The sequence below is a fragment of the Schistosoma haematobium genome, chromosome 1 (genome assembly GCF_000699445.3).
Source record: "Schistosoma haematobium chromosome 1, whole genome shotgun sequence".
In the NCBI taxonomy this organism is placed as follows: Eukaryota; Metazoa; Platyhelminthes; class Trematoda; order Strigeidida; family Schistosomatidae; genus Schistosoma; species Schistosoma haematobium.
This window is the reverse complement of record NC_067196.1, coordinates 77124306-77149293: the sequence shown is the minus strand read 5'-3', so window position 1 is coordinate 77149293 and position 24988 is coordinate 77124306. Positions and strand designations below refer to the sequence as shown.

General features: G+C 37.5%; 1 protein-coding gene across 1 annotated transcript; it reads left to right on the top strand.

The window, feature by feature from the left end:
* The first annotated feature begins 1535 nt into the window (after positions 1–1535).
* Positions 1536–21321, top strand: PRPF39 (PRP39 pre-mRNA processing factor 39). The gene is made up of 12 exons (XM_051209728.1): positions 1536–1832; positions 1864–1989; positions 8375–8490; positions 8608–8775; positions 10472–10652; positions 12677–12787; positions 13062–13346; positions 14029–14280; positions 16158–17147; positions 17966–18150; positions 19123–19543; positions 19817–21321. Exons 1-12 carry the CDS (start codon positions 1614–1616, stop codon positions 20027–20029), a joined length of 3267 nt encoding a protein of 1088 aa, XP_051075185.1. The 5' UTR covers positions 1536–1613; the 3' UTR covers positions 20030–21321.
* The last annotated feature ends 3667 nt before the right edge of the window (positions 21322–24988 follow it).

Here is a 24988-nt window from a genome sequence, read left to right as displayed (position 1 = left end):
TTTTAGGATGTAATATATGACCGTTAATAATCGACAAAAAATGTACGGCGTGAAACCTAACAAACTAAGTATACATTGTTGAGCGCCAATATGAAGTGTCAAATTAATAAAGCGCTACCAAAATATAGCATTTTGCTAATTAATTTGTTAACTTTGAGCGAAAAAATAATGGTATGAAAAAAACTACGTGAAAGAATGCTACGATTTTCAAGGCCTGCGCGCGATTTATCCATAATAGATTTGGCATGAAACGTCTTGTAAAATGATATTGTATTTTCTTAGCTTTACTCTGTTCAAAGAAACGCATGCAACTGAATATATTTGGGCAGTATTCTGGTAGCGGTCAAACACACTCTTTAAAGAATCATTTTGAATTCCGCTATATGGAAACTACAATTGACAAACACAATAAGCTTGAGGGCTTTAAAGACTTGATATGTTGCTTGTTAGGTGAATGAAAGACTTGGATTATTTCACTAGATTGTGTATATCTATACACCTCTTCTTACAAGCTTTATTTTGGCATGTAAACTATTGTTATACGATTTGCCGTTCTTGAGTTATGCACAGTCTATCAATTACAGTTTCCCACACTCACAGCCACTTTTGTCTAGGTCTTGTACAAATGTTATTTTCTATTTTATGGTACGATGTGGTCTATTTGGTTTGTATATAAACCCGGTATGTTTGAAATACATGATTCATATGCCGGAGGCTGGGATTAATATTCTGGACTTAACTTATTTGTTATACAATCAAAGTATTTTTGGTTAGACAGTCATGGTGTGACGAACCAGCTAGCTTGAGGTCACAGCTTCCTGTGAAAAGAATAAAGTTTTTAGGAAGGTTAAAACGACTCAATGTTTGTATGCTTAAAGATGCCACAAGTATTCGGAGTTTGACAACACATGCATCAGGAACACCTTTTACAATCGAAGTGTGCCAACTTAGTCAAATCAGAAGTCAGATGTTCGAAGGTATATTTGCTAAGCTGTCGATATATCACGAAGCGATTAATTAAAACCGGTTAACAGTTGTAGGAAATATGTAGCACAGCGTATCCACACGTGATCTAGTGAGAATAAGTGGTAGAGAGCCTTCAGCTGACTGAGTTCATCAAAACTAATGCGGTTATTATCAAATGTCGAAGACTTATATAACTATATTTTGGGGGTTTATTTGCCGCTACATGCTGTTTGATTTACTAAGATCTACCCGGAAGCTAGAACTGATAATCTGAGTAACAGTATACGTTATGTTTTAAGCCTAGTAAAGAGTCTCATTTAAAGAGGATAATTATGAAATATGATACCCATATATTTGTTTTTAACACACCTGCCCTTCAATCAACAATGTATGTGTAATATCGACCATTTCGCCGATCATTTAGTGCATGGATCATATATACAAGAGCATAACTTACACCAAGGACTTTATTTAAAGTTTAAAATACCAGTATATCTATTTTTTCATCCCACAAGATAAGTTGCTTAACAGTTGCATGTTCATAGATATTTGTAGATAACTTTAGATAACTGTAATGAAATCCTAAGTTCAAAGCACGGTTCTATATGCGCTAGGAACACATCAAATGTACGGAAAATCACTCGAAAATGCAGAATACATCACTTTTATTGTCTATTGAAAAGGGATGTTATCTCTTCAGCGCTCTAATTGTAAAGACTAGGTCATTTGCCCACCGCTGGCTGTTCTGTCCATTTCAAATCTACTGTTCATTACCCATGTCTTTTCATAAGTTGTGGAGGAAAGCACAAGACAATCCGACTGAATTTTCAGTTTGGATAAGCCTTTTGGATCTCGTTGAAAAACAGGTAATACATATATGTCACCGAATATCTTTAGCAAAATATTGAGTATGCTAGACAAGCCTTTGATGCTTTTTTCAAACGTTTCCCATATTGCTATGGTTATTGGAAAAAGTTCGCTGATATGGAACGCCATAAAGGAAATAAGGAAAAGTGTTTACAAGTAAGAAACTTTTGATCACCTACGTAATTTGACTAAATACGTTTTTCACTGTGTCTGTATTGTTGTTTGTAATTAAGATACTACACAAAAATCGGAAGACTGAAGACTTTTCAAGTGCTTTCGATCAAACGTGTATCACGACAGCTGTACAATCTGTAGCGCGTTTCGTATAATCGCATACTTTAAGATTATTGTAATGACAGAATCGCAAGCAAACAGCAGCAGTGACACTTTTGGTTAATGAACCTTACTAGAAAACAGGCTCTCGGTGCATTTGTCCAAGTTTTGAACACCGCACATCTTACCTTAGGTGGGGCTACAGGGTATTAGTTCAAGTACTTGGTGAATGAGTTGATTATGGTTGCAAAATTCTATTTTATTTCACTAAAACCAGAAATAATAAGTTTTAGCTATTTACGTATATTTCTTGCTGATAAATACTGCTGGCAATTTGTAAAGGGAAAATTCACCCAAATAGTCAGAATGTAATTTATCAATTACAGATTTCAAATTACCGTATGACAATAAGGGATTGAGGTGGTCTAGGTATTGGTCTTGATAGATGCACTAGGGAAATGACGTTTCAAAGGTGTATACACTACATTTAAATGGTTTTTCATATCAATTAATCGCAGGGTCAAAGCGTTACATTGTTCTTCCGACTCTTGCATCACTGATAACCTGTGCCATTAAAATCCTTTCTCTTATTAGTTTTCAGTTATCTTATGTAAACACTGGACGTAATCGAAAATAAGGTGGTTCAGATAAGTCCTCTGATTCGCTTTGGGTCATAATCACTTCCGTTTGTTTGCTAAAGGTGGTCTTCACGTTTCACAAAAGGGTTGTACTGGTAGTTAGTTTCATCTCTTCATTTCTGGGTGTCCAGAAATCTTTAGTTGTTACCTCATGTTGATGGTGAGAAAATCTTGAACTAGTTGGTTTGCCTTCGAACCAGCATTATTGTTGCAACAGACATAATCTAGATGAAGATTTGGCTTGCGACACATTATTTGGTAAATATGAGGCCGGTGTATCCATTTCTGATATCATCTACCACAACCACTTGCCACCTCCAACTAGGAAGAAGCACGTCGTACACTTCACCTTGAAAAACTAATCATTACTTAGTAATTTAACTCATTACCAGGTACATGTTTGTGTGCTTGGTTTGACCCTCACTAAGTATTCTGAGTAGTGGTACTACCGGTTACCCAAAGCAAAGTAAGTGGGATGTGGCTGGAAGTTGCGACTGCAAGTTGAAGGGCTTCACAAACGCCACCAACTAAAAATCAAAAAGGGGAAAAGCATTTGCAACCTTTATGATGCAAGAAAATTAAGAATATTATTTAAAAAAATTAGCAGAGTACCTGAAATGACAAAAATTCAAGTGACAAATTTTATTAAACAATAAACTTTCACCGAGACTATTCGTGGTAATATTTATGGATAAATATACTACAAACAATATTAAGAGCCAATATACTTTTGAACGATTACAACCACTCCCGTTTTTAGTTTGCACAATTAAAAATGTAGTAATCCGTAATGTGTATAGTTAATGCTAGTCGCAACGCCGGGGTATCTTATTTATTAGTTAATGATTCCCACTTCATAATTTGCAACGTCAATACGAAATTATCTGAATTACTTTCATGTTTTCCCACATATATTAATGCCTGATATTTTTTAGTGTTCATTAAAATCAGGACACGTCAGTTATGTGTATTGATGCGTTTGCGAGTTTAACTGGGATTTAAACCCTTGTCACCAGTTATTCCAACTCGTGACACCAGCTTGATAGTTTTTTCAGTAAAGACTTTTATATTTAATAAATATAAACTAGGGTGTCATAAGCAGTCTTTACACTTATGTAGGAAACTTATGTACTTTTCAACCCTTATTAAAATGCAGTTTACTTACGCCTGTTGCACCTCGTGGAGAAGCATAGACCGCCCACCAGCATTCTCCATCCAACTCTGTCCTGAGCAATCCTTTCCAGTTGTTATTCATTCTTTTCATGTTTGCTTCCAATTCCTGACGCAATGTGTTCTTTGGTCTTCTTCTTTTCCGTTTTCCTTCAGGATTCCAAGTTATTGCTTGCTTCGTGATGCAGTTTGATTATTTCCTCAATATATGTCCTATCCACTTCCATTGTCTCTTCTTAATTTCCTTCTCAACTGGAAGTTGTTTTGTTCTCTCACACAGTAGGCTGTTGCTGATGATATCCGGCCAACGGATATTGAGTATCTTAAGTAGACAATTATTTATAAATACTTGTACCTTTTTGATGATGGTTGTAGTAGTTGTCCAAGTTTCAGCTCCGTACAGTAGAACTGTCCTGAATTTTGTATTGAAGATTGTGACTTTGATGTTGGTTGGCAGACAGTTGTTTTGAGTTCAGTATATTTTTCAACTGTATGAATGCTGTCCTTACTTTGCCAATCCCTGACTTTACATCTACATCAGATCCTCCTTGTTCATCGATGATGCTGTCCAGATACCTGAAAGTTTCTGTCTTTTCCAGAGTTTCTCCAACAAGTGTGATTGGTCTAGTGTTCTCCGTGTTGTATTCGAGGGTGTTGCTTTCATGCGATTAGTTCCCTTTATGAATTTAAATAAAGCCAGAACAAACATTGATGCACAATAGTATGAATCCACTATATTTCGTGGTTTCTCAGCTGCTTACAGCCAGTCAGTCAGTTACAACGTTGGACCAGGCACACACATTCATCGGTCCAAGTTGCCACACCTCATTAGCACAGCGAGACGAATACCGGGTCCATAGAAGCAGTTAATTCAATGATGCAATATATAAGGGAAAGATTTTATGTAAGGATATAGTACAGAAAGAAAGAATTAGTTCGTAGGAAGAAAGATATGAAATAATTTTAATCTCATAGTTTAAGGTAAGAAAGAAAGTGTATAAACCTATGCCATTGTGATCGTTTCTAAGCCATGTCACACAGAGTCTCCAATCATGGGTTACGATAGTCACGCGGACCCCAACCAAGTAATCTGCATCTACTAATATGGCTAAGAATCGAAATTAGTGACTTCAAGTACTGATGCCACATTTTGGTTTGGCCGCCCCTAATTCTCTTCCAACCATCTCTAACACCCGTTAGCATTGCACGTCGTGGTAATCGGTGTTCAGGCATACGTAACACGTGGCCCAACCATCTCAGTCGATGAAGATTCACAACCTCATCAACTGATTTACCACCATTTCCTAATACTCTACGTCTAACCTCGCTATTACTTACCCTCTGATCCCAGTAGATGCGAGCAATATTTCTAAGACATCTGTGACCAAATACTAGTGACTTACGAGTATCTTCTACTCCTAATGGCCACGTTTCGCAACCGCAAAGTAAAACAGAACAAACTGCCGCGCAGTATTCTCGTCCCTTAATTGATAGACAGATATCTCTCCTTCACCATAGGTCACGTAAGTTGGTAAAAGCCGAACGAGCTTTTCGAATCCGTGCTGAGATTTCATCAGACACCAACCCATTAAGGCTGATCAGACTTCCAAGATAAGTTGTCATCGCGTTCGACTACTTCACTCCCTATCCTTAGTTCAGGTGTTGACGCAGACCAGTCCTGAAGCAACAACCAAATATGTATTAGAATTTTACATTGAGGTAAGAAATAGTGTGGAACAATTGACATAAGTGAATGTAAAGAGTTACTTTTTCCACTATCACTGATAGGTCTTACACGTATTTCGGCTTGTCGGCTCTAATTCTCCTCTTCACTCGCTTGCTTGCATACGCCCGTTACCCCACGTTGAGGAGCATAGGCCGCACACACTTGCTTGTTTGCTGCTGTGTATTTGGTCTATACCTTTCTTTTCTCTGCTCTTATTCGTTTGTAGTTAGTTGCTGTCTTCTTGTTCTTACCTGCTTGAATCCTGCCCAGGATTTCAGTAGAGATCCATTCCTTACGAAGGTGCTTCTTGCAACCAGGCAGCTGCTGGCTCGTTGATGTTAGTGTTTATTTGATCCATTTCCAATTTTCCTCCATAATAGTTTCTTCTTTCGATAGATCTTGTAAGGCTCGGAACCTGTTGCTGAGAGCTATCATGGATCGGTTGCGTCTGTCAGTATCTCGAAGGAGGGCTGTATTGAACCTTTACAATGCTGTTTATCCTGTTGTCCATTGTTTCTCTAGCTTCAGTCTCATCTTGGTGAACATCAGATAGATGGTTATCTGAATATATGTCAGCTCCTCTCCTGATTCTCACGTATTCCATTGACCTTCTGAACATCTTAGTGATGCAAATATGATCCTTCTGATTATGTGTAGTGTAATTCGGTGAGATCTATGTAGTTTGTGTATGTGCTTAAGGGCGAATATTGTGCAGCCAATAACCATTCTGTTAGATGCACATAAATTTGCGAATCCCTCACCATTCTCGTTCCTTTCTTCTAGTCAGTCCACGTCGTCTCATGACATCTTCATACCCGGTGTTGTCCACCCTGACTTTGGCGTTCAGATCTCTCATCAGGATGATCAGGTCCCTTCTTGGGTATTTCTCCACGACCGACTGAAGCCTCTCGTAAAACTGATCTTTATCTTCTTCACTACTATCATTGGTGGACGCATGACACTGGATAACATTCATTGTGATTATCTCCTTCTTTGCTTTGAAGGATGCTTTGATGAATCAGAAACCATGAAATTCCCATTCTATAAGATCTTCACGTGCTTCTTTGGACAGCATTATTGCAACCTTCTGCGTGTGCGGAGCATTTTCTTCTTCGTGCGCAGAGTAGAGCAGTATCTCTCTCGAAGCTAATGTTTTCTGTCCAGCGTGTATCCGATGGGTTTCACTGATTTAGAGCACCGCTAGGTTATATCTTCTCATTTTCGTTGCTATTTGACTAGTCCTCCTAGTCTCCCACATTGTTCGGACAATCCATGTACCTATATCAATTGTTGCTCTGGTTGTTAGAATGGTCGTCGACCTCGTGACTTCTGAAGAATCTCGGCTTTCACCGTGAGGCGTCATAATTCTCGTGAATGAAGGTTTTTTTTTAACTCGGAGGGCAGGGTTTAAATGGTTTAACTTTTTTTGGTTAGCGTTTTTTTAGCAAAGTTGTTTTCTATGGGATGGGGTTGCTGATTTCATTCTCAACCCTCCTCTTTTGTGTTGGCTTGGAACCTCAGTAACCCTAGAAGAGCTACAGGTTGTTATAATTTAGTTGACACAATGTCATTTCCTTTGTAGGAATGCTTCCAAATTGCTGGCCGGTTATTCATTAAATTGTTGCAGATTTTGTTTAAATAGGCATTTTGTTACAGGAGTATTCGATACAAGGAGTCGCTCAGGCTGATATATTAGGCACTGTTTTTGCCTAGTATATGGCACGTTGATTCACGGATCCTTTTACTAGTCCTTAGGTAGGTATCAATTCTAAGATTGAACTTGATAGTTTCAAGGAAATTGATCATTAGGTAGAAAGGTAATCCTAAAATGATATATATTTTTAATATCCCAATGGGTAGAAGTCTGAATTGGTGACGTTTTGTGGATTAATGTAAACCAATATAGAGTAAATAAAGTATTCACTCTGGATAAAACAAATATAACATTATTTTATTACTAGTTCTTAAGTTCTATTTTTTGCACAAAGTGTTGTTGGTTAGAAATATTAGGTAAATTAGCCTAGAATCGGGTACACTGACATGGTTTTATTCATTCGACATTCTTACCCAAATCTTGCGTCGAGTGGGATTCCGTCTCATTTCTTTCGAAGTATGTTTTATGGGTAACTTTACACTGCAGTTGACATGATTTCCCTTTTACTTTTCATTTTGTTTATTGTCTCGGTGTTGATATAAGTTGTTGGAGTTCGACTGGAACAAACGTTCCAGGTTTTAGGCTGGGTATAACTGAGTGGCAAAATCATATGCTTTAATGTAAGACGTTTCAAAGAACGATCCGTCCAAATAATTGTTCTTTAAAATCATATGCTTCTATTTAACCACTCAGAATAAAGTAAGTGGAATAAAGTTGTGTCCTTTACGTTACTGTTTGGAAATCGCTTACTTAGAATACCAACTCACTCAACTTAAGACATATTCACCAATAATTTACTGAATTTTTCCACGAGATTTTTCCTTGTGAGAATTTATTTGTGGCAAGCTTTTCAAAGCGCAAGAAAACAATATCTTCAGTTACTTGGTAGTTAGCTTCGGCTCTCTTAACTACATTTTAGTGATGTGTAGTTTGTAATTATTACTGAAGACAATAGCTTGTTGTAATCTTTATATAGTTTTTTAGAAGTAGTCAGACCTTTGAGAGCACATTTTCCTTGTTTTATTGCTTTTAAGAGTCATTAATGCTATTTTAAATGGATCGGTTTGTATTTCTGGTCAGGTTTACGAAATGGGAGTTAAGACCATACCTTTGAGTGTTGACCTCTGGACGGCCTATTTGGACGCTGCCACTGAATACTACCATACGCATGATGACTATGAAACTAAAATGCGCAGGTCAGTGGTTTATTCTTTTTCTGTTGTATGCACATTTGTTATAATGCTTTTCGTTGTAGCTTTTAGTTCAGTGTACGCAAACCCTTTATTAATCAATATGATTCTTATGTATTTCAGTCTCTATGAATCTGCAGTGGATTCTGCTGGGCTTGAATTTCGTTCTGATGCCTTGTGGGAGCACTATATCAGCTGGGAAAGTGGACACAATCGACTAGTTAATGCTGCGAATATATATGCTCGTTTATTATCAATCCCAACTCAACTTTACTTTCAAAATTGGGACAGGTTGGTTTAGTTTATCACAACGGTTGTTGCCTGAATTTCACTTCATTACATTCATGTTACTGTCCTAGTTATTTTGCCTATACAAGATCACATTCTGTCTTAAAAGTCCTTGGAAAACTATGTGCAACCGTTCATGAGTTCGGGTTGCTGTATTCCTCAAAGCAAAATTCGCATAAGATTTTTAATATTCGATAACAGAAAATGCCTAGAAAAAGAAAAATAGATTCAAACAATGAAGTGCTCAACATTTGGAGCGATATTGAGAGTGACATAATGACTTGATCTTAGTTGTGCTACACAAAGTGTCTGACGCCGATTTTAACAATAGCTTAGATTATGCTTTGAACGCTTATAATTTAATTACCCTACCATTAGAACGTAACCAGCTTTATGGTTTTCAGTAGGTAAAATGAAAAACGTCCTGTCAACCAAGTTTTCTGTGTGGCCACTGAATAAAGTTATTCAAATCGCGATACACAAGGTTGTGGGACAAGTGATCACGTATTCCGCATTGATGATGAGTGCCATGGTACATGCATTTTAAGTTCCATGCTAACTTACTGTAACCATTCAGTACCAAAATCACATTTCTCAATTTGGTGATTCATACCACTTTTTTATCTGATCTATATCCATTCTGACTATCTATCAATCTCAAAAGGATGTGGGGACTTGCTATTTATTAAGTTGTTCTTTGTCTGATTCTGATACCTAAGCTTCCTACGCACGATTCGGACCGGCTGCATACGTGAGAAGGAAGCTTTTATTGGGTAACTGAGTTAGGAATGCATACTAAGTCATATATATATATATATATATATATATATATATATATATATATATATATATATATATATATATATATATATATATAATCTTCCCCTTAGAAAATTAAGTCTTCAGTAGTGTATGCAAACCATTTCTTGGCTAATCTTGTGCACTTGTCATTTGACTGGTTTCTGATTGGCTCAAAGCATCACCTTTCCCTCCTCGAAATAAGTTTGACTTCTCGGACTCAGGTGTAGGAGTTGAGGTTGAGAAATATTAATTTGTGTTACGTATTTCTAAACCACTTATCAATCCAGGCCTACAAGTTTATTAACTGATTTATCTCGTTTAAATAACACCACATCTATTCCCAATATTACTCGCTTGTTAGCTAGACGTTTTTCGAAAAAAAATATTTGAAGGAATTGAGTTTTAAAACCTTTAGATATTTACACTTTCTCCACTTTTAATAGTGATATCTTACGAAGAAAAAGTTATACAGCTTCCTGTTAACGACAAAGTCGATCCTTGACTGATATTTGAGTATCTTTCTGAAACCACAAGTACCATAAGTTTATATATGGCAAACAGTCATTTTATGTCAACCGCTAAATCCGTCAAGTTTATTGTTAGCTGGTCAAAGTACTTATGTTCCTCAGACTCGGTATAGACCACTGTTTAACACCAACTACTAGGTTAAAGAATTCAGACATTGCTTTCAAGTTGCGATTTTTCATCGTCTATACTTAGTAGGTTTATTTTGTTTGTGTTCCATGGTGGTCAGGAAAGACTGGTTCATAAAATATAGAGAGCAGAAATTACCCACGTGAAATCTTAAATTCCGGTACGTATTTTGTCCTTACATTTTAAAAGGCACTTTTTGAGTTACGTTGGCAATCATTTTTATTGTTGTTGTTTTCAATATCAGTTTCAATAAATTAGTAGAGGAAAATCGTCCTGAGGATATACTGTCTAAAAATGAGTTTGCAAGTATGGTGTCACAAATTTCAGCGGCTACTGGTAAGCCTATTTCGCTTGAACAATCAACAGGAGACATTAGTGATGAGTTGGAACCACCAATTTTAGGATCTACAAAGCCAGTGATCGAAGTATGAAATTTATTGACAATTCTTTAATTGTATTTTTTCTCAAATTTATTTTAATACTAAGTTGTATGAAATACAGAAGTTTGTTTGTGTTGTTTTATTCTGCTACAACCGATAGTGGTACATTAGGTGTGAAGCCACTTTTTTGGGTGGATAATGGTTCGTTTTTAGAATTAATCAATGTATATTCCCGGAGATTTTCTTAGTAATGGGATTCAGGAGTTCGTCTCTTTCATGATTTACATTTTTGTTCCGGATATGATATAATGTTACGCTTTCATATAAGTCTGGTGAATAGTAATTCTTACTTGTAGGTTGTTAATTCATTATTCGCTTTTGGGACATTCCACATAGGTCCAGGATTTCATAAAACCATTTGAAATGTAGTCGTAGCCAGCCCATTATTTCAGCTTGCGGTTGATATATTTTCATATTCTAATCAGAAGTTAGTTCCGAGTGTTTAGATTACTATATCATTTGGAAATTCAACTCATTAATTAATACATCTACGTAGCTCTCTGCTTGTGAATTTGAATTTGAATAAGTTGTTAATTGTCGGATTAATTGTGAAGCTTTTAGTGATATTAGCAGATCCTAGCTTCTAGAGGAATCACTGATTGGATGGTGTTGTTTCCAATGTACATTATACTTTGCCGCCTATTTTATCAAGAGTAGGTTGCTAGTTGATTCAACACTGCAGTAGTTGCAATTAGTTGCCTATTGAGGCTAAGTATAACGCCATATTTACAGTATTTGAGGTTGTATTAACACTTTTGGAGCATAGGTTGCCAACCAGAAATCTCTAATCAACTCTCTTATAGGTTCTTCTTTCTAGTTGTTATCAGGTGGTATTCCTGACCTTGATATCAGCCTCCAATTCTTTCCCTCGAGGATGCGAGTTTAGGGCTTGTCTTGCGCTGCAGTTTGGTGGTTTCTGCAATGTATCATATCCATTCTCAACGTGTTTTCTTAATTTTCTCCTCAGCTAGCAGTCTCCATCAGAGTAGGTTATTACTGGTCTCTGACCAATGAATGTGGAGTATCTTGTGTAGATAGCTGTTTTTGTAACGGGGTTCCTTCTTAACAGGTGTGGTTACCAACCCTACACCCAACACTCCTCGTTTACCCGGGGTAGGGACTAACACTAACCGTAGACGGGATTCATGTGGATCTACTAGCAACTTAGTTTGTGTTTATTTCATTCCTAACTGCAATCAGTTACTATTGATATACTTCGGCTGGTGTAGCTCAATTGTTTGACCTGTCCACTTAGCTGCTCTACTTATTTTATTTCGTCTAACCCGGATAGTATATCTAGTTCTCATATATTAATTTTGATTCAACCCTGTGTACATAAGTATTTACTTAGTTACTAGGCTGTATTTATTGCTAATTAATCAACTCGGGTTAATACTGTCATTTGTAGGATCAAACTGTGTACACGAGTCATATACAGCATAGTTACTATATGTATTTTCATCACCGTCTCCCGTATATAGTAGTATGACGCAAACACTAGCTAATTGGTATTAAGGGGATATTAATAGTGAGTAGCTAATACTCTTTACTTGTTGGGTAAATTGTTATCTGTTTTTTTAATTCAAAGAATTGGAAATCGTATTCATTTTGTGCGCAAAACCACGAATGCGCTTGAAATGAATGGACCCCTGAAGTGAATAGATAATTCCTCTTGTATTTTACTACTTCTGTAGGCTTGTTCTTATATAGTATAGAACATTTTTATATTAGTTTGCTGCTTATATTTGTATAGAAGTAGTGTATTCTTGTATTCGTTATTGTCAACCCCAAAGAAACACATAATTTACCTATAAATTTCGTATACCATTTAGGTTTTAATTTTTTCATTAGATTACACTCAATCGCAATGGGTACAATTTCATCTGTTTGTCAAACTACTAAGTTTATGTTTCATTATAGAAATTGAAATGCTTAATATTTGTGCTGAGTAGTATAACATTTTTCCTTAAATTTATATTTACATATTCGCCAAACCACTATTTTCCTAGATAACAGATTCTGTCAGGGCATCTGTACGACAAATGATAATTGATTCGCGTGAACAAATTTATCGGGCAACTTATATGCAGATTATGCGGCGGTGGTATTTTGAAGAAAAGGTATGTCATATATTCGTTATTTCTGACTTATTACAAATTTTTAAGTGTTCTGTTTGTTGCTATCATTACCAAGGTTTGATTTGGTAGTTTTGAATAAATTGAGCATTAGGTAAATTGTTATAAATAAATCAATCAGTAGAAAAATGAGATTTTATGACGTTTTGTAACTCAGTGTATGCCATTTCTTCAGAGCATAAATAACCAAAACAAAGATTTTGATTTTGAGTGTGTTGAGTTGATTTTATGTCTTTATGTGTCTTTGTGTATTGTTTAGATCCGACGTCCATATTTCCATGTGAAACCTCTTGAAGAAGTGCAACTAAATAACTGGGCTGAATATTTAAGTTTTGAAGAAGCAGAAGCTGGAACTGTAATTTCACATATAAGAGAACAAATAAAAGTGACTAATCAGTTATCTGATGATAAATTAGAAGAAGCTGTTCTTGAATATCCTGAAGTAAAACTTGCTAAACGTCGTGTTCGTGTTCTTTATGAGCGTTGTCTTGTTGCTTGTGCTCTATATGAACACTTTTGGATACGTTATGCAAAATATTTAGAGGTATTATTTTATTTTAGAACTTTTAAAATTTACATATATTTTATTGTTTTAAAATAGTGTCCAGTTACATTTACGGTTTATTGTTTTGTATTGTATTTTACAATCATTTGTTCTATGCTTTAGTTACATAGTCTTATTTTTTTACGTTATTGATGATACTTTCTTTTCGAAGCATTCAATCCTGTTAAGGTTGTCCAGTTTCTCCTCGTTTAGTTTCTCTGTTGATTTTACTCAGATTTTGATTTCAAAGTGATGCACAGAGTTAACAGGAAAATAACTTGTTTGACTGTGCCTAGAAGCAATACGGGTTTGAATCCCATAGTATTTCAAGTTTATGGATGCACATATACACATCCGTATCCAGAGGTTCTATTGAAATATAACATCAAGCTTATTTAGATAATGTTATGCTTTTCGACTAATAATTTTCAGTAAATCTAGTGAACTAAATCATAATCTAGATTATTGTCTTGTAACCAATTTACGTACATTAAGATTTTTTCGTGCAGTGTTAAACAGTAAATTTCACACACACAATTCCTTTTATCATTTTGAAAAGAGCACGAACAGTAAATCATGGAAAATTCTGTGGAGGGGAGTGACATTGTGTACAAGTTGCATAACTTATGACGTTGCGTTTGAAATTGTGGATGATGATTGAACGCATTTGTTTTTATTTTAGTATACTGAAGGAGATATATCTGCTGCACGTGAAGTATGGCGACGTGCTTGTATCACTCATTTACCATACAAGCCAACAATTCATTGGCATTGGGGTTGTTTCGAGGATAGATATCCTGCATGTTTAGATAATCCTCAAAAATTCGAAGTCCTTACTTGTCTCGATATTTTGACAGACTTAGAGAAACGCTTAACGGATAGTGCTCTTGTATGTTGTAGACGAGCAGATGCTTTAAGAAGAGCAGGGAAACCAGTAAGTTTTAGAATTGAATATGTTCTGTTTTTCAGTCTTATTTATGGAGTATAGAAATTCTTTTTATTTGTTTTTATGTATTTTATATTTATATTGATGCATTGTAACAATGTTAACAGAAACCCTTTTATTCCGGAAAATCTTTTTATAATGATGCGACAGAGAACAATAATCTGAGATACATTTCCTACAGCCAATATTGTAGTGCATTTGATATATTATCTGTACTTCTTTTTGTCCAAAACATACTCGATGTATTTGAATGTAACTGACAGTTAATTATTCTCTAGTAGCAAGCCAGCCGGTCAGTTATAAGGAAAATTGAACTCAACACATCAAAATGAAATTATCGATAAAAAATGTTAATATAAAAGGAATAATAACAATATCATTTGTAATGGAAAAAGATTAAGTAGAGACATGATCTGAGAAAAAGAGAATGAAGTTGTGAGACAGAAAAGTGTAGGATAATATAAAATAAATGAGATCATCTTACGCCTATTACCCCTCGTGGAGAAGCGTAGGCCGCCCACCAGCATTCTCCATCCAACTCTGTCCTGAGCAATCCTTTCCAGTTGTTATTCATTCTTTTCATGTCTGCTTCCGATTCCTGACGCAATGTGTTCTTTGGTCTTCTTCTTTTCCGTTTTCCTTCAGGATTCCAAGTTATTGCTTGCTTCGTGATGCAGTTTGATTATTTCCTCAATATATGTCCTATCCACTTCCATTGTCTCTTCTTAATTTCCTTCTCAACTGGAAGTTGTTTTGTTCTCTCACACAGTAGGCTGTTGCTGATGATATCCGGCCAACGGATATTGAGTATCTTAAGTAGACAATTATTTATAAATACTTGTGCCTTTTTGATGATGGTTGTAGTAGTTGTCCAAGTTTCAGCTCCGTACAGTAGAACTGTTTTGATGTTCGTGTTGAAGATGGTGACTTTGATATTGGTTGACAGTTGTTTTGAGTTCGATGTGTTCTTCAGTTGTAGGAATGCGACCCTTGGTTTGCCAATCCTCGCCATATGAGATCTAAGGGAAGAGAAATATTGAATACATCTACGCCATTTCGACCGATTCTGAGTCGCCTGTCAACGCCTTCAAACATTGGTTATAATAATTGTACGACCCTAGCCACGTAGCTTACGTGTACTAACATGACTATTAGCAAGCAATCATAAGGTGACATTTGAATAATCAGTCTGTCTTTAATGTGGGCACACAGTGGTAATAGGTATAGAAGAATTTCATCTAATCATAAAAATTGTTGGATTCAGATATTAATAGGGTCATTGTTTATTTTTGTCATTGTTTAGATATTTTTAACTAGTGGTACATGCACAATTATTGATTATTATTTGGTCTACCCTTATAAAGCTAAATTGTTTTTTCTAAACATCCACAGTTTATGGTGATCACTTCGTATGATGTAGTATTAATATTTTTCGTCGTTCGAGATAGTCACTGAGATGGAGGTATTACATATAAGAGCGACTCTCGAATTTTGCTTACAGTGGTTATCAAATGTGCTTTGTATGGTTTTTTACGATAGGGCTTATGAACTCGCTGGTGCCCAAGTTACATTCGATCATTAGCTAAGTGCTCTCTGGTTTTCATTGATTTTAATGACTATTTGAGTTTTGACTGATTTCGGAATTGCAGCTTTTCGGCACAGATCCTTTGATCATGCTATTCAAGTTTTAAATCCCCAGCGGTTTAGTCATGTTTGTTGAGTTGTACTTACATCCACACTCAGAATGAGTGTTTTTCAGGAAATAAGTGGCATAGATATTGCACACTATGTTTCTGTTATGTTATCATTCTCATTTAATAATTTTGAAATAAACATACTTTTGTTATTGCTATATTCGTTTCCAGCTGTTCGATATTATCGCTTGTTTGCGCAACGGTATCAATCGGCTTCGTTATCTAGTTCAGGAGCAAAATAAAGTAGCACAATGCGTTTCTGGAGCTACTGCTTCTCGCACTGTAGCACAAGCTATTGCTACTGCAGCACAAGCTCGTGCAGGAGCGGGTGTTCTTGCTGGTCGTCTTGCTCGATTGTTTCATCGCAACGAATCACTAGCCCCAGACGGAATACCTGTATGGATGTTGTTGCTCAGTACGAAATATGAAGAGGAAGAGGATGAATCGATGATAATTGACCTACCTAAATTCGAAGAAACTAATCTCAAAGAGAAAATTGTGGGAGCAGAAAGTAATGATAACCTCAATGAGAAATCAGATGAAGCTTCCAAATCTCCTGGGGCTACGAAAGTCGATGAAGAAAATATTACAGATGAAGCAAAAGAAATCAATACTCTAACTAGCGACCGTGAATCTGATTCGGATATTGAAGCTGCCTCGTCTGATAACGATGTGACAATGGATGAAGAAACTGATGGGGAAAGCTCCGAGAAGCCAGCAATGGATGCGACGACGACATCCAACAAAGATGAGCACACAAATGAGGATGCTTTAGATGAATCTGGCTCTCCTCCCATTCTAGTTGTTCCTTGTTCACAAAAAAAGAAAAAACATCATAAGCGTAGGCACAGGGAAAGCAAAAAGTCGAGGCGAAAGCATAGTTCTAGCAAAAAACCGAAACTGGAAGATGAGAGTTCTGAAAAAGAGGATAAAGATGAAGAAAATGCTGAGGACGTATCAGGGGATGAGTCAAAACCAGTTCCTGAGGTTGACCAAACAGCTGAAGAAGAGGAACGTATACGTATACTTCTTAACAGACGACACAAAGTAATTGAGATTCACGCCCCTTCCCCATCGGAACTTACGGACGAGGATCGTGTCGTTATTTCTTGCGAAGAAGCAGCTATTAAAGTCCTTAAAGAAGCCATTGATTATGACCCAGTGAGTCTTTTTGTCAATCACACTGTAGTTTATAACTTTGACATTTGTCATAACGACTTGAAGCTGTAAACTAGACACATTAGGATTCTTTCATATGGTCTCAGTTAACATCAGTAACAGAATTATTTTCAGTGGATGTGGTTCTTTATTTTTATCTCCGAAGTATGATTCTGTTTCATTTCTAAGACCACTGCATTTATAAAAGATCTTGATCGTTGGTAGTAGTAAATTCGACCGATTTATTCTTAAATCCTTAAGTCACGCAGTAGTTCGTTTACTTAAATAGCACAGATTGCCTATGCTGTATCTGTTGTTCCAATCAGTACATGAATTAAACGTTTCTGTCTTTGGGTAGGGGGTTATTATAAACTAATATTCGATATTGATATCAGTATGATGTCTTAAATTAGGTTGAGTAACTATCGCTGTTCTTTTTATAATAACCTCAGTCAAGGGGCAATCTACTGTTTAAAGCACTCAAATTTTAACTACCAGTTTAAAACCCTATCTACTTAGGTTTAAATAGCTGGGTAGTATCAGTAACTATTATGTATTGTGAATTGACAAGGATTATGTGAACATGTGCCTGATTTATTGATTTGCATTTGACTCAGTCATCTGTTTATTCAACCGGATTTCTGGTTGAAGCATCAATCTACTTACCATAGTTAAGATGAATATATACTACACTTAATCTTCAGTGTATAATTCATGATCTTACCTGTAATTATTGCGTTACATCATTATTTGTATTATAAATCAAGATGATTTAGTTTCCGTTGTTACACAATGCTTGTTTTGTATTTTTATGATCAAAGCGTAACGAGCGGTTGTATGCCCAGTTACTCGATATCGTCTACCAACGTAGGCCGGTTGATATTGAAGGATTTATTGAAGCCACTAATCTTGCCACAATTGATTCAGTTTTGCCAGCGCATATCAAATTGGCTTTCTGTCAACGTAAGCTACAATTTTTAGAAGAATTCGATACTGATTTATCTAGGTAAGTTATACTTTTAACGTTTTATGTCTTGTTGATTAACTAAAGACTTCTATTTTGCACCTTAAGAATCGACTTCCATACCACGCCACGGACGTTTAGTCTAGTCTCTTATCTGACTCCGATTAGATCATTTATTGATTGTTATTGAAATATACATCCCAGCTACCCTCGTATATTTTATTGACTTAATCCGCGTTAGTGAACAACAGAATCAAATATCCCAAACACGAGAATGAAGTTTGAATACGGATATTTCATATAATCGTTGATCCAACCAGACGATCAGAGAAACGAAACGGAATGGTGCGTAGTGAAGATGGCGACTGAGTAAACTCCATTTAGCCAAGCGTTACTCAATATTTATGATCAGAACAAAAATAAGCTAGATATGTGATGAGTAGCATAAGCAGTGCACACACGCCCACACAAAAACAGTCAAGGTTGGTAAACGAATAATTAATTAGGTCAACGTGGGACTCAAGAAGAATGAATAAATTGACCTGTCCGGAAGTTAGAATGACCCATGTGGGTTCGATATAGAACTAGATACTACAGACTAACTTGATAATTCAAACAAATTAGTACCAATTTATCTAATTGAAAGCACTAAATAACACCAGTTCATATATTTTTAGAGAATCGTCAGTAGCATCATGGTGCTTATTGTAAACAAACCCAAAAGTCTGACGCACGCTTTCTGCCCACTAAACATTGTGTACTGTGATGGGTACAATAATAAAAGCGAGTACAATATTCACAACCTGTGGTTTTTGAAGAGCTATTCACATTAACATCATATTTCTGATTCACAGTATGTTATTACAGAATTTACGTTTCCAGTTCAGCATTACGTAGTTACATTGTTTTCATTTCGTAATCAAAAAATGAACTGGTCTTTCAGTTATAATTGAATGTTTACTCAGTCTTTTTGAGTGTTTGCTTTAAAATATTTCGATTCGTGTTTAAATCTAGGTTAAATGCTACATATGAAGAATACATGAGTCTTTGTGATGCAATCAATACTGGTGTAACTACATCAGCTATTGCTCGTGGAGCTAGCAGACTTATAAGTGGTTACCAGTTGCCAGATCTTTTAAATTTACCAACAACTTCTCTCAGAGTTAGTTCAGTAATTGGAGCAAATTCCTGTGAAATGGTAGTTTCTGCTGCACCAGTTGGTCGTACACCTTGTTTAAATACTGACCAATCAGCTTTGGAAGCTGCTGCTTCAGTTGGAACGCCAGCACCAGATCCATCCACTGCCGCTGGTTATTACACTGCTGGAGGATATGAACCATTGGCTGCCGCTCTTGGTAATACATCTGGGCTTCCACCTCCTGTCCCAACAGGTATACCCGTTATGACACCTTCAGTTGCAATTCTTCCCGGTGTGGTAAGTTCAAAGTATTTTTATTATGAGTTTACTTTTATTACAATCAATCTCCTATTTCATTACTGATCTTTATTTTGTAAGTTCTTGATATGTTTCATCGCTATTTGTATTGTAATTTTAATCAGTAACATTTGTTGTTACTGTTTAATACGTTCCGAATCATCGTTCATGTTCTCTATTGTTTTCTAAAAGTCGTTTTCTTGTAGTCAATTTTTTCAAAAAATGATTTATTTTTGGTATAGACAACTGATTATGTTGTTGTTCCCATTTTAGTCGGATACATCGACTTCAGGTGCGGCTGGTTTGACAGCAGATGCATATGCAACTTATTACTATACTGCAACAACTGGTGCTTCGTCTGTTCTCGCGCCTGTCATTGTTCCAGCGGCAGTAGATGTCAATTTGTCCGCATCATCAGGGGTTACCTCATCGATAGTAACTTCAGTAACCACATCTCTGTCATCAACGATATCCGTTGGACAATAATTTCATAACAATGTGCCACATTCGGTGTTTTTTTCTAATGGCTGTTGATGCTTCCCACTTTGTGTTTATTACGTATTTTTACGAAATCATTTTGTTGTGGTTTGCTAAATATATATGTATCTATAAGATGGTTTACATTCGTTGCTCATTGTATGTGTTAATCTTTGTATTGTTTAATGGGAACTGTAATTGCATTCACTTAATCTCGGGCTTTTTCGGTTAGATGATGTGGTTCGTGGATTTACGATAATCTTTGTGTATTGTTTGATTAGTTTTTATGATCTGTTAAAGTATTTCTGGATTATGTTTATTCATAATAGATTTTCTATTTCGTTTAGGTTCAATTTACAACCCCGAATGCCCTTGTACGGCCGAGGGGGGGGAGAGTCCGCTCTCCCTCTCGAAATGGCCACATGTATACAGCTACTAAGAGAGAAGTCCTACTCATTGCCTTCTCGTGGCGGGGGTGTTTACGAAATTGAGAGGAGGAAAAGCAAATGTCTGGCGCTTTAACTGGGTTAGTGGACATGGAAGGTCCACCTAGGGGAGTTGGAAAACTCTGATTCCAAACCAATGGTGCACATGGGCTTCAGTGTCTTGCGGAACCAAATGGCGTATGAACCAGTCGTTGGTCACCGGCTACCATGGGACTGCATCTCCTCACGATGCTCCACTGTCTTGTGGATTAGACCTTTAGGTCGAAGGCTCGGGGTGTGGCTCTCTAAGCAAAACACCTGCTTCGGTCTGGGCACCCGGGTAGTATCACAGACCACACACAAACCAAGTGACTTGGATAGCGCTTATGTATTTAGTGCCCCTTTTTTTCCAATATTTATGTTCAAATCAAATTTAGGTCTTAAAACATATGTGAACTTTGCCTAACATAATTAAGAAGGATTTTTTTAATGAATTTCTGTGTCGTAGTATCAGAAAAGTTGACTATTTACCAAGTAAGCCTTCTTTCATCATCACCAATAACTTACCTCTCCGTTAAGTAGTATTAACACTACCTCATCAGAAATCACATTTTAATCCCGCTTCAGAAATGATCTTATCGATCAGAGTTTATGTTAGATTCCTCGTTGTTCACTGAATCTGCTTTTCAGATCTTTAGATTTTTCAATTAGGAGTCGAGTTGCACGAAGCAAAACCTAGGACTTATAGCTACTCTAGTAAACCTGTTGTTTATTCTATAAGTGTTCAAAGTGCAATGGTATTTTTTCTCTGAATTTCGTGTGTAAGGATAATGATCAGCTTGTCGAATAACTCATTTCTGACTTAACATTTTCCGGGAATGGTATTTGTTTTTGGTTGAATCGTAGCGGTATATTGGATATTATTGATGATAATCATCTATCAGATTCATCTGATAACTTTCTACTGTGGTCCTGTTCTCGTAATATAAATGAGAGAATCTACAGAACGTTTGCTCATACATGTTACGCTTCGACGTTTAACAAATACAGTTTCGTGACTTGAAATATTAGTGCTTTTGTTTTGTTATATTTTAAAACATTCACATAACAATAATAACATAACAAATAAAAATATAGAGTGATGTTCGGTTGTGCTTTTGATTATTTACCAGGTAAAATACTACATGTTAAGGTTTTCACTACTTTTTTTCATGGTCAACCTGTAAGAGATAGGTTGGGAGGAATAATAAGTTATATGGTTATCACTTAGTGCAAATATATCTTGGCTAGGATTCTTGTAAATAAGGAATGAAGTAGGTATGATGGCATATATTACGCGACGTCTCGAAAATTCACATCGATCAAATGAATAGATTTATGACGATGAACATGTTAAAGTAAATTCTTTTGTTTGCTCGACAGGAGATAGCCTGTCTAATACAGTTCTTCAAGTCGTACCGTAGTGGCGTTTGTTGACATACTTGACAACTATCTACTCAACATAAGTTTCACAAGGATTCTGTTGAGTTGAGACAGAAAAATGAGTGATTTGGTAACATATGAAGTGTAAGCTTTGTTATAAATATCTGAGTATGCATTTGGATCACGAAATTTGAACGCTTTTATAAACCTATTTGTCCATTCTAACGGTGTAATAAAATCCATGTTCGTACTTGGATTCTGTTTATTTATTTGAACACAAATATTGGTACAAGAGGGCACCAAATATATATGCACCACACAAAACAATGAGAATTCGAAGAGAAAAAAAAAGAACAATAACGAGTAGATTGGTGTAAGGTATTGTAATAATAATAGTAATAATGGGGGGAACAGAAAGGTACAATCAGAAGAAATCTTTCAGATAAGGGAGATACAACCACTTTTTATGAAGAAAGTAAAAAGGTTACAGCAGGATCGCCACTGGCTTCTATTCTGAGCCATATCTGATAACGTCTCTAGCCACTGTGTAGCACCATCTCTCAGACCCCAACCAGGGAGTCGTGAAGGACCGACAGAAGCCAGTCCTTTGCAGCTTTCTTCCATCCCACGACACCATGTCATACACCGACGACCTCTCCGCTTTTTCCAACCAGTCCCAGCGTCGGCAAATAATGCATGACGTGGAATTCTCTGGGACGACATTCGTAGAACATGTCCAAGCCACCGAAGTCGGTGTTTCAAGATGGTGATACCAATTGCATTATCGTCTCTGTGCCCGAACACACGATGCCGAATCTCTGCATTACTAACATGGTGTTGCCACTGGATGTCAGCAATCCTTCGGAGACAGCGATGATCGAACACAGAGTCGTCTAACGTCCTCAACTCGGAGAGGCCAGGTTCCACAAACATGGAGCAAAACCGCTCTCACCGACGCGTTGTAGATCCGACCTTTTACAGCTAGACTAACGTCACGAAGGCGCCAAAGATGGCCCAGATTGGCATGAGCCGCTCTGGCTTTCACTATTCGTGCATTGATCTCATCACTCACACCCCCATCAGCACTTATGCAGCTACCCAGATACACGAACTTCTCGACTACTTCTATCCGCTCACCATCCAGGGTGAGTACAGGATTAGAATCCTGCCAGTCTTGTAGAAGTACTTTGCACTTCGAAGGTGCAAAGCACATACCATACCTACGGACACTGATTGCCAACTGATTAAGTGCGGATTGCATGACTTGGGCATTATCGCACAGTAAGATAATATCATCCGCATACTCAAGGTCGAGAAGTCTTTCTCCAGGCAACAGGTCCACACCACCATTACTTACATCCATCAGAGCTGTTTCCAGAATGTCATCAATGGCAAAGTTGAAGAGGAATGGTGAGATTGGGCAACCCTGCCTAACACCACTGCTTGAATGGAACAATGGAGAGAGGTGGTTGTATGCCCTCACTCTACCTGAGGTGTTTGTATATAGGGCTTTTAGGATGTTAATAAACTTCTCAGGCACACCCTTCTTCAACAGACAATCCCAGAGAACAGTCCTGTCCAACGAATAGAAGGCAGTCCTGATGTCAAGAAACACTACGATTGTTGGCCTTTGATAAGTATGACAATGTTCTAACATTTGGCGGAGGGTGAAGATATGACCAAAACATCCTCGACCAGAACGAAACCCAGCCTGCTCTTCGCGAGTCAATCCTTCTCGGGTTTTGAACAACGTATGAATTATGACGGAAGCCAATAGCTTGGACGCAATCGGAAGTAGACTAATTTCCCGATAGTGGTTACAGGAACGACGTGAACCATTTTTAAAGATAGGGACAACTATCGACTCATTCCATGACGTTGGAACACTCTCTAGTTCCCAGAGCTTTGTAAACAACGTCGACAGTTCCTTAACCGGAAATTCACCACCATTTTTAAAAAGAGCCGGAGGTAGGTCATCTGGGTCGGGTGATATGTAGCGTTTCAAGATTCGGAGTTCCTAGCAGAATGCCGCTTCATTTAGTGGATCAGTCGTCACCGACCATGGAGTGCAGGACAATTCGACCGATGTTGCTGGAGCAGCAGGCCAGTTGAAATGCCCTTCGAAAAATTCTGCCCATCGTCCAAGAGGTCGATGGATGTTAGTGATTGGCATCCCATCATCCTCGCAGATTGTTTCGCTCACACCAGTCTTCTTGCTGCCAGTGGCTCGGATGAATTGGAAGAGATCCCGGTAGTTACCAGATACAGCTGCTGCTTCCAGCTCATTAGCACGCCCCGATCACCAGGCTTCTCGGTCCTTATGCAAGCTTTGCCCAATTTCATTACGTAACATCCTTCGTTTGTGGTCAAACTCACGGTCACCCGGAGTAGACCGATGGGCTTCAATGAGTTGTAAGGAACCAGAAGAAACCCAGTGCTTAAAAGCGGGACGTTTCGCAAACCCACAACTGACTGTTCCCGACATTTTCATGGCGTCATGCGATTGCAACCAATGCTCTTCTATACTTTTCGGTGGAGTGGTAGCTAGCCTAGAGGCTAGCCCGGTTCGATACTTACTTGCAACAGAAGTTGCAACCAACTTGCTAACATCAATCCGTTGGTGGCGGTCACTTCGTTGTCCACTGAAAAGTAAGGTAAGATTGGCGCAGACCAAGGCATTGTCAGAGTCCAGATAGGTACTTCAAAAGGAGCGGCAGTCTTGTACACAACCACGCCAGCGGTAGCTGATCGCGATGTGATCAATCTGAGTCCAGGCTTGAGATGCAGAGGGAGGACGCCAGGTGGCACATTGGCGATGACTATGCCGGAAGTTGGTGCTAGCCAGAGTCAGGTTGTGGTCTGTGCACAGTTGCAGTAGACGGTCCCCGTTATCTGTCCTGCGACTAACAAGTCCCCATCGGCCACCTAAACGACTCTCTTCTGTGCCTAGACGTCCGACCTGAGCATTGAAGTCTCCGGCTAGTACTACAATATCTGTCGAACGCACTTTCTGGAGAAGAACAGTCAACTGGTGGTAAAACTCATTCTTGATTGCATCCGGGCTGCAATCTGTCGGAGCATAGGCGGAGATGACGAAAAGACATTGTTTCTCACGCCGATT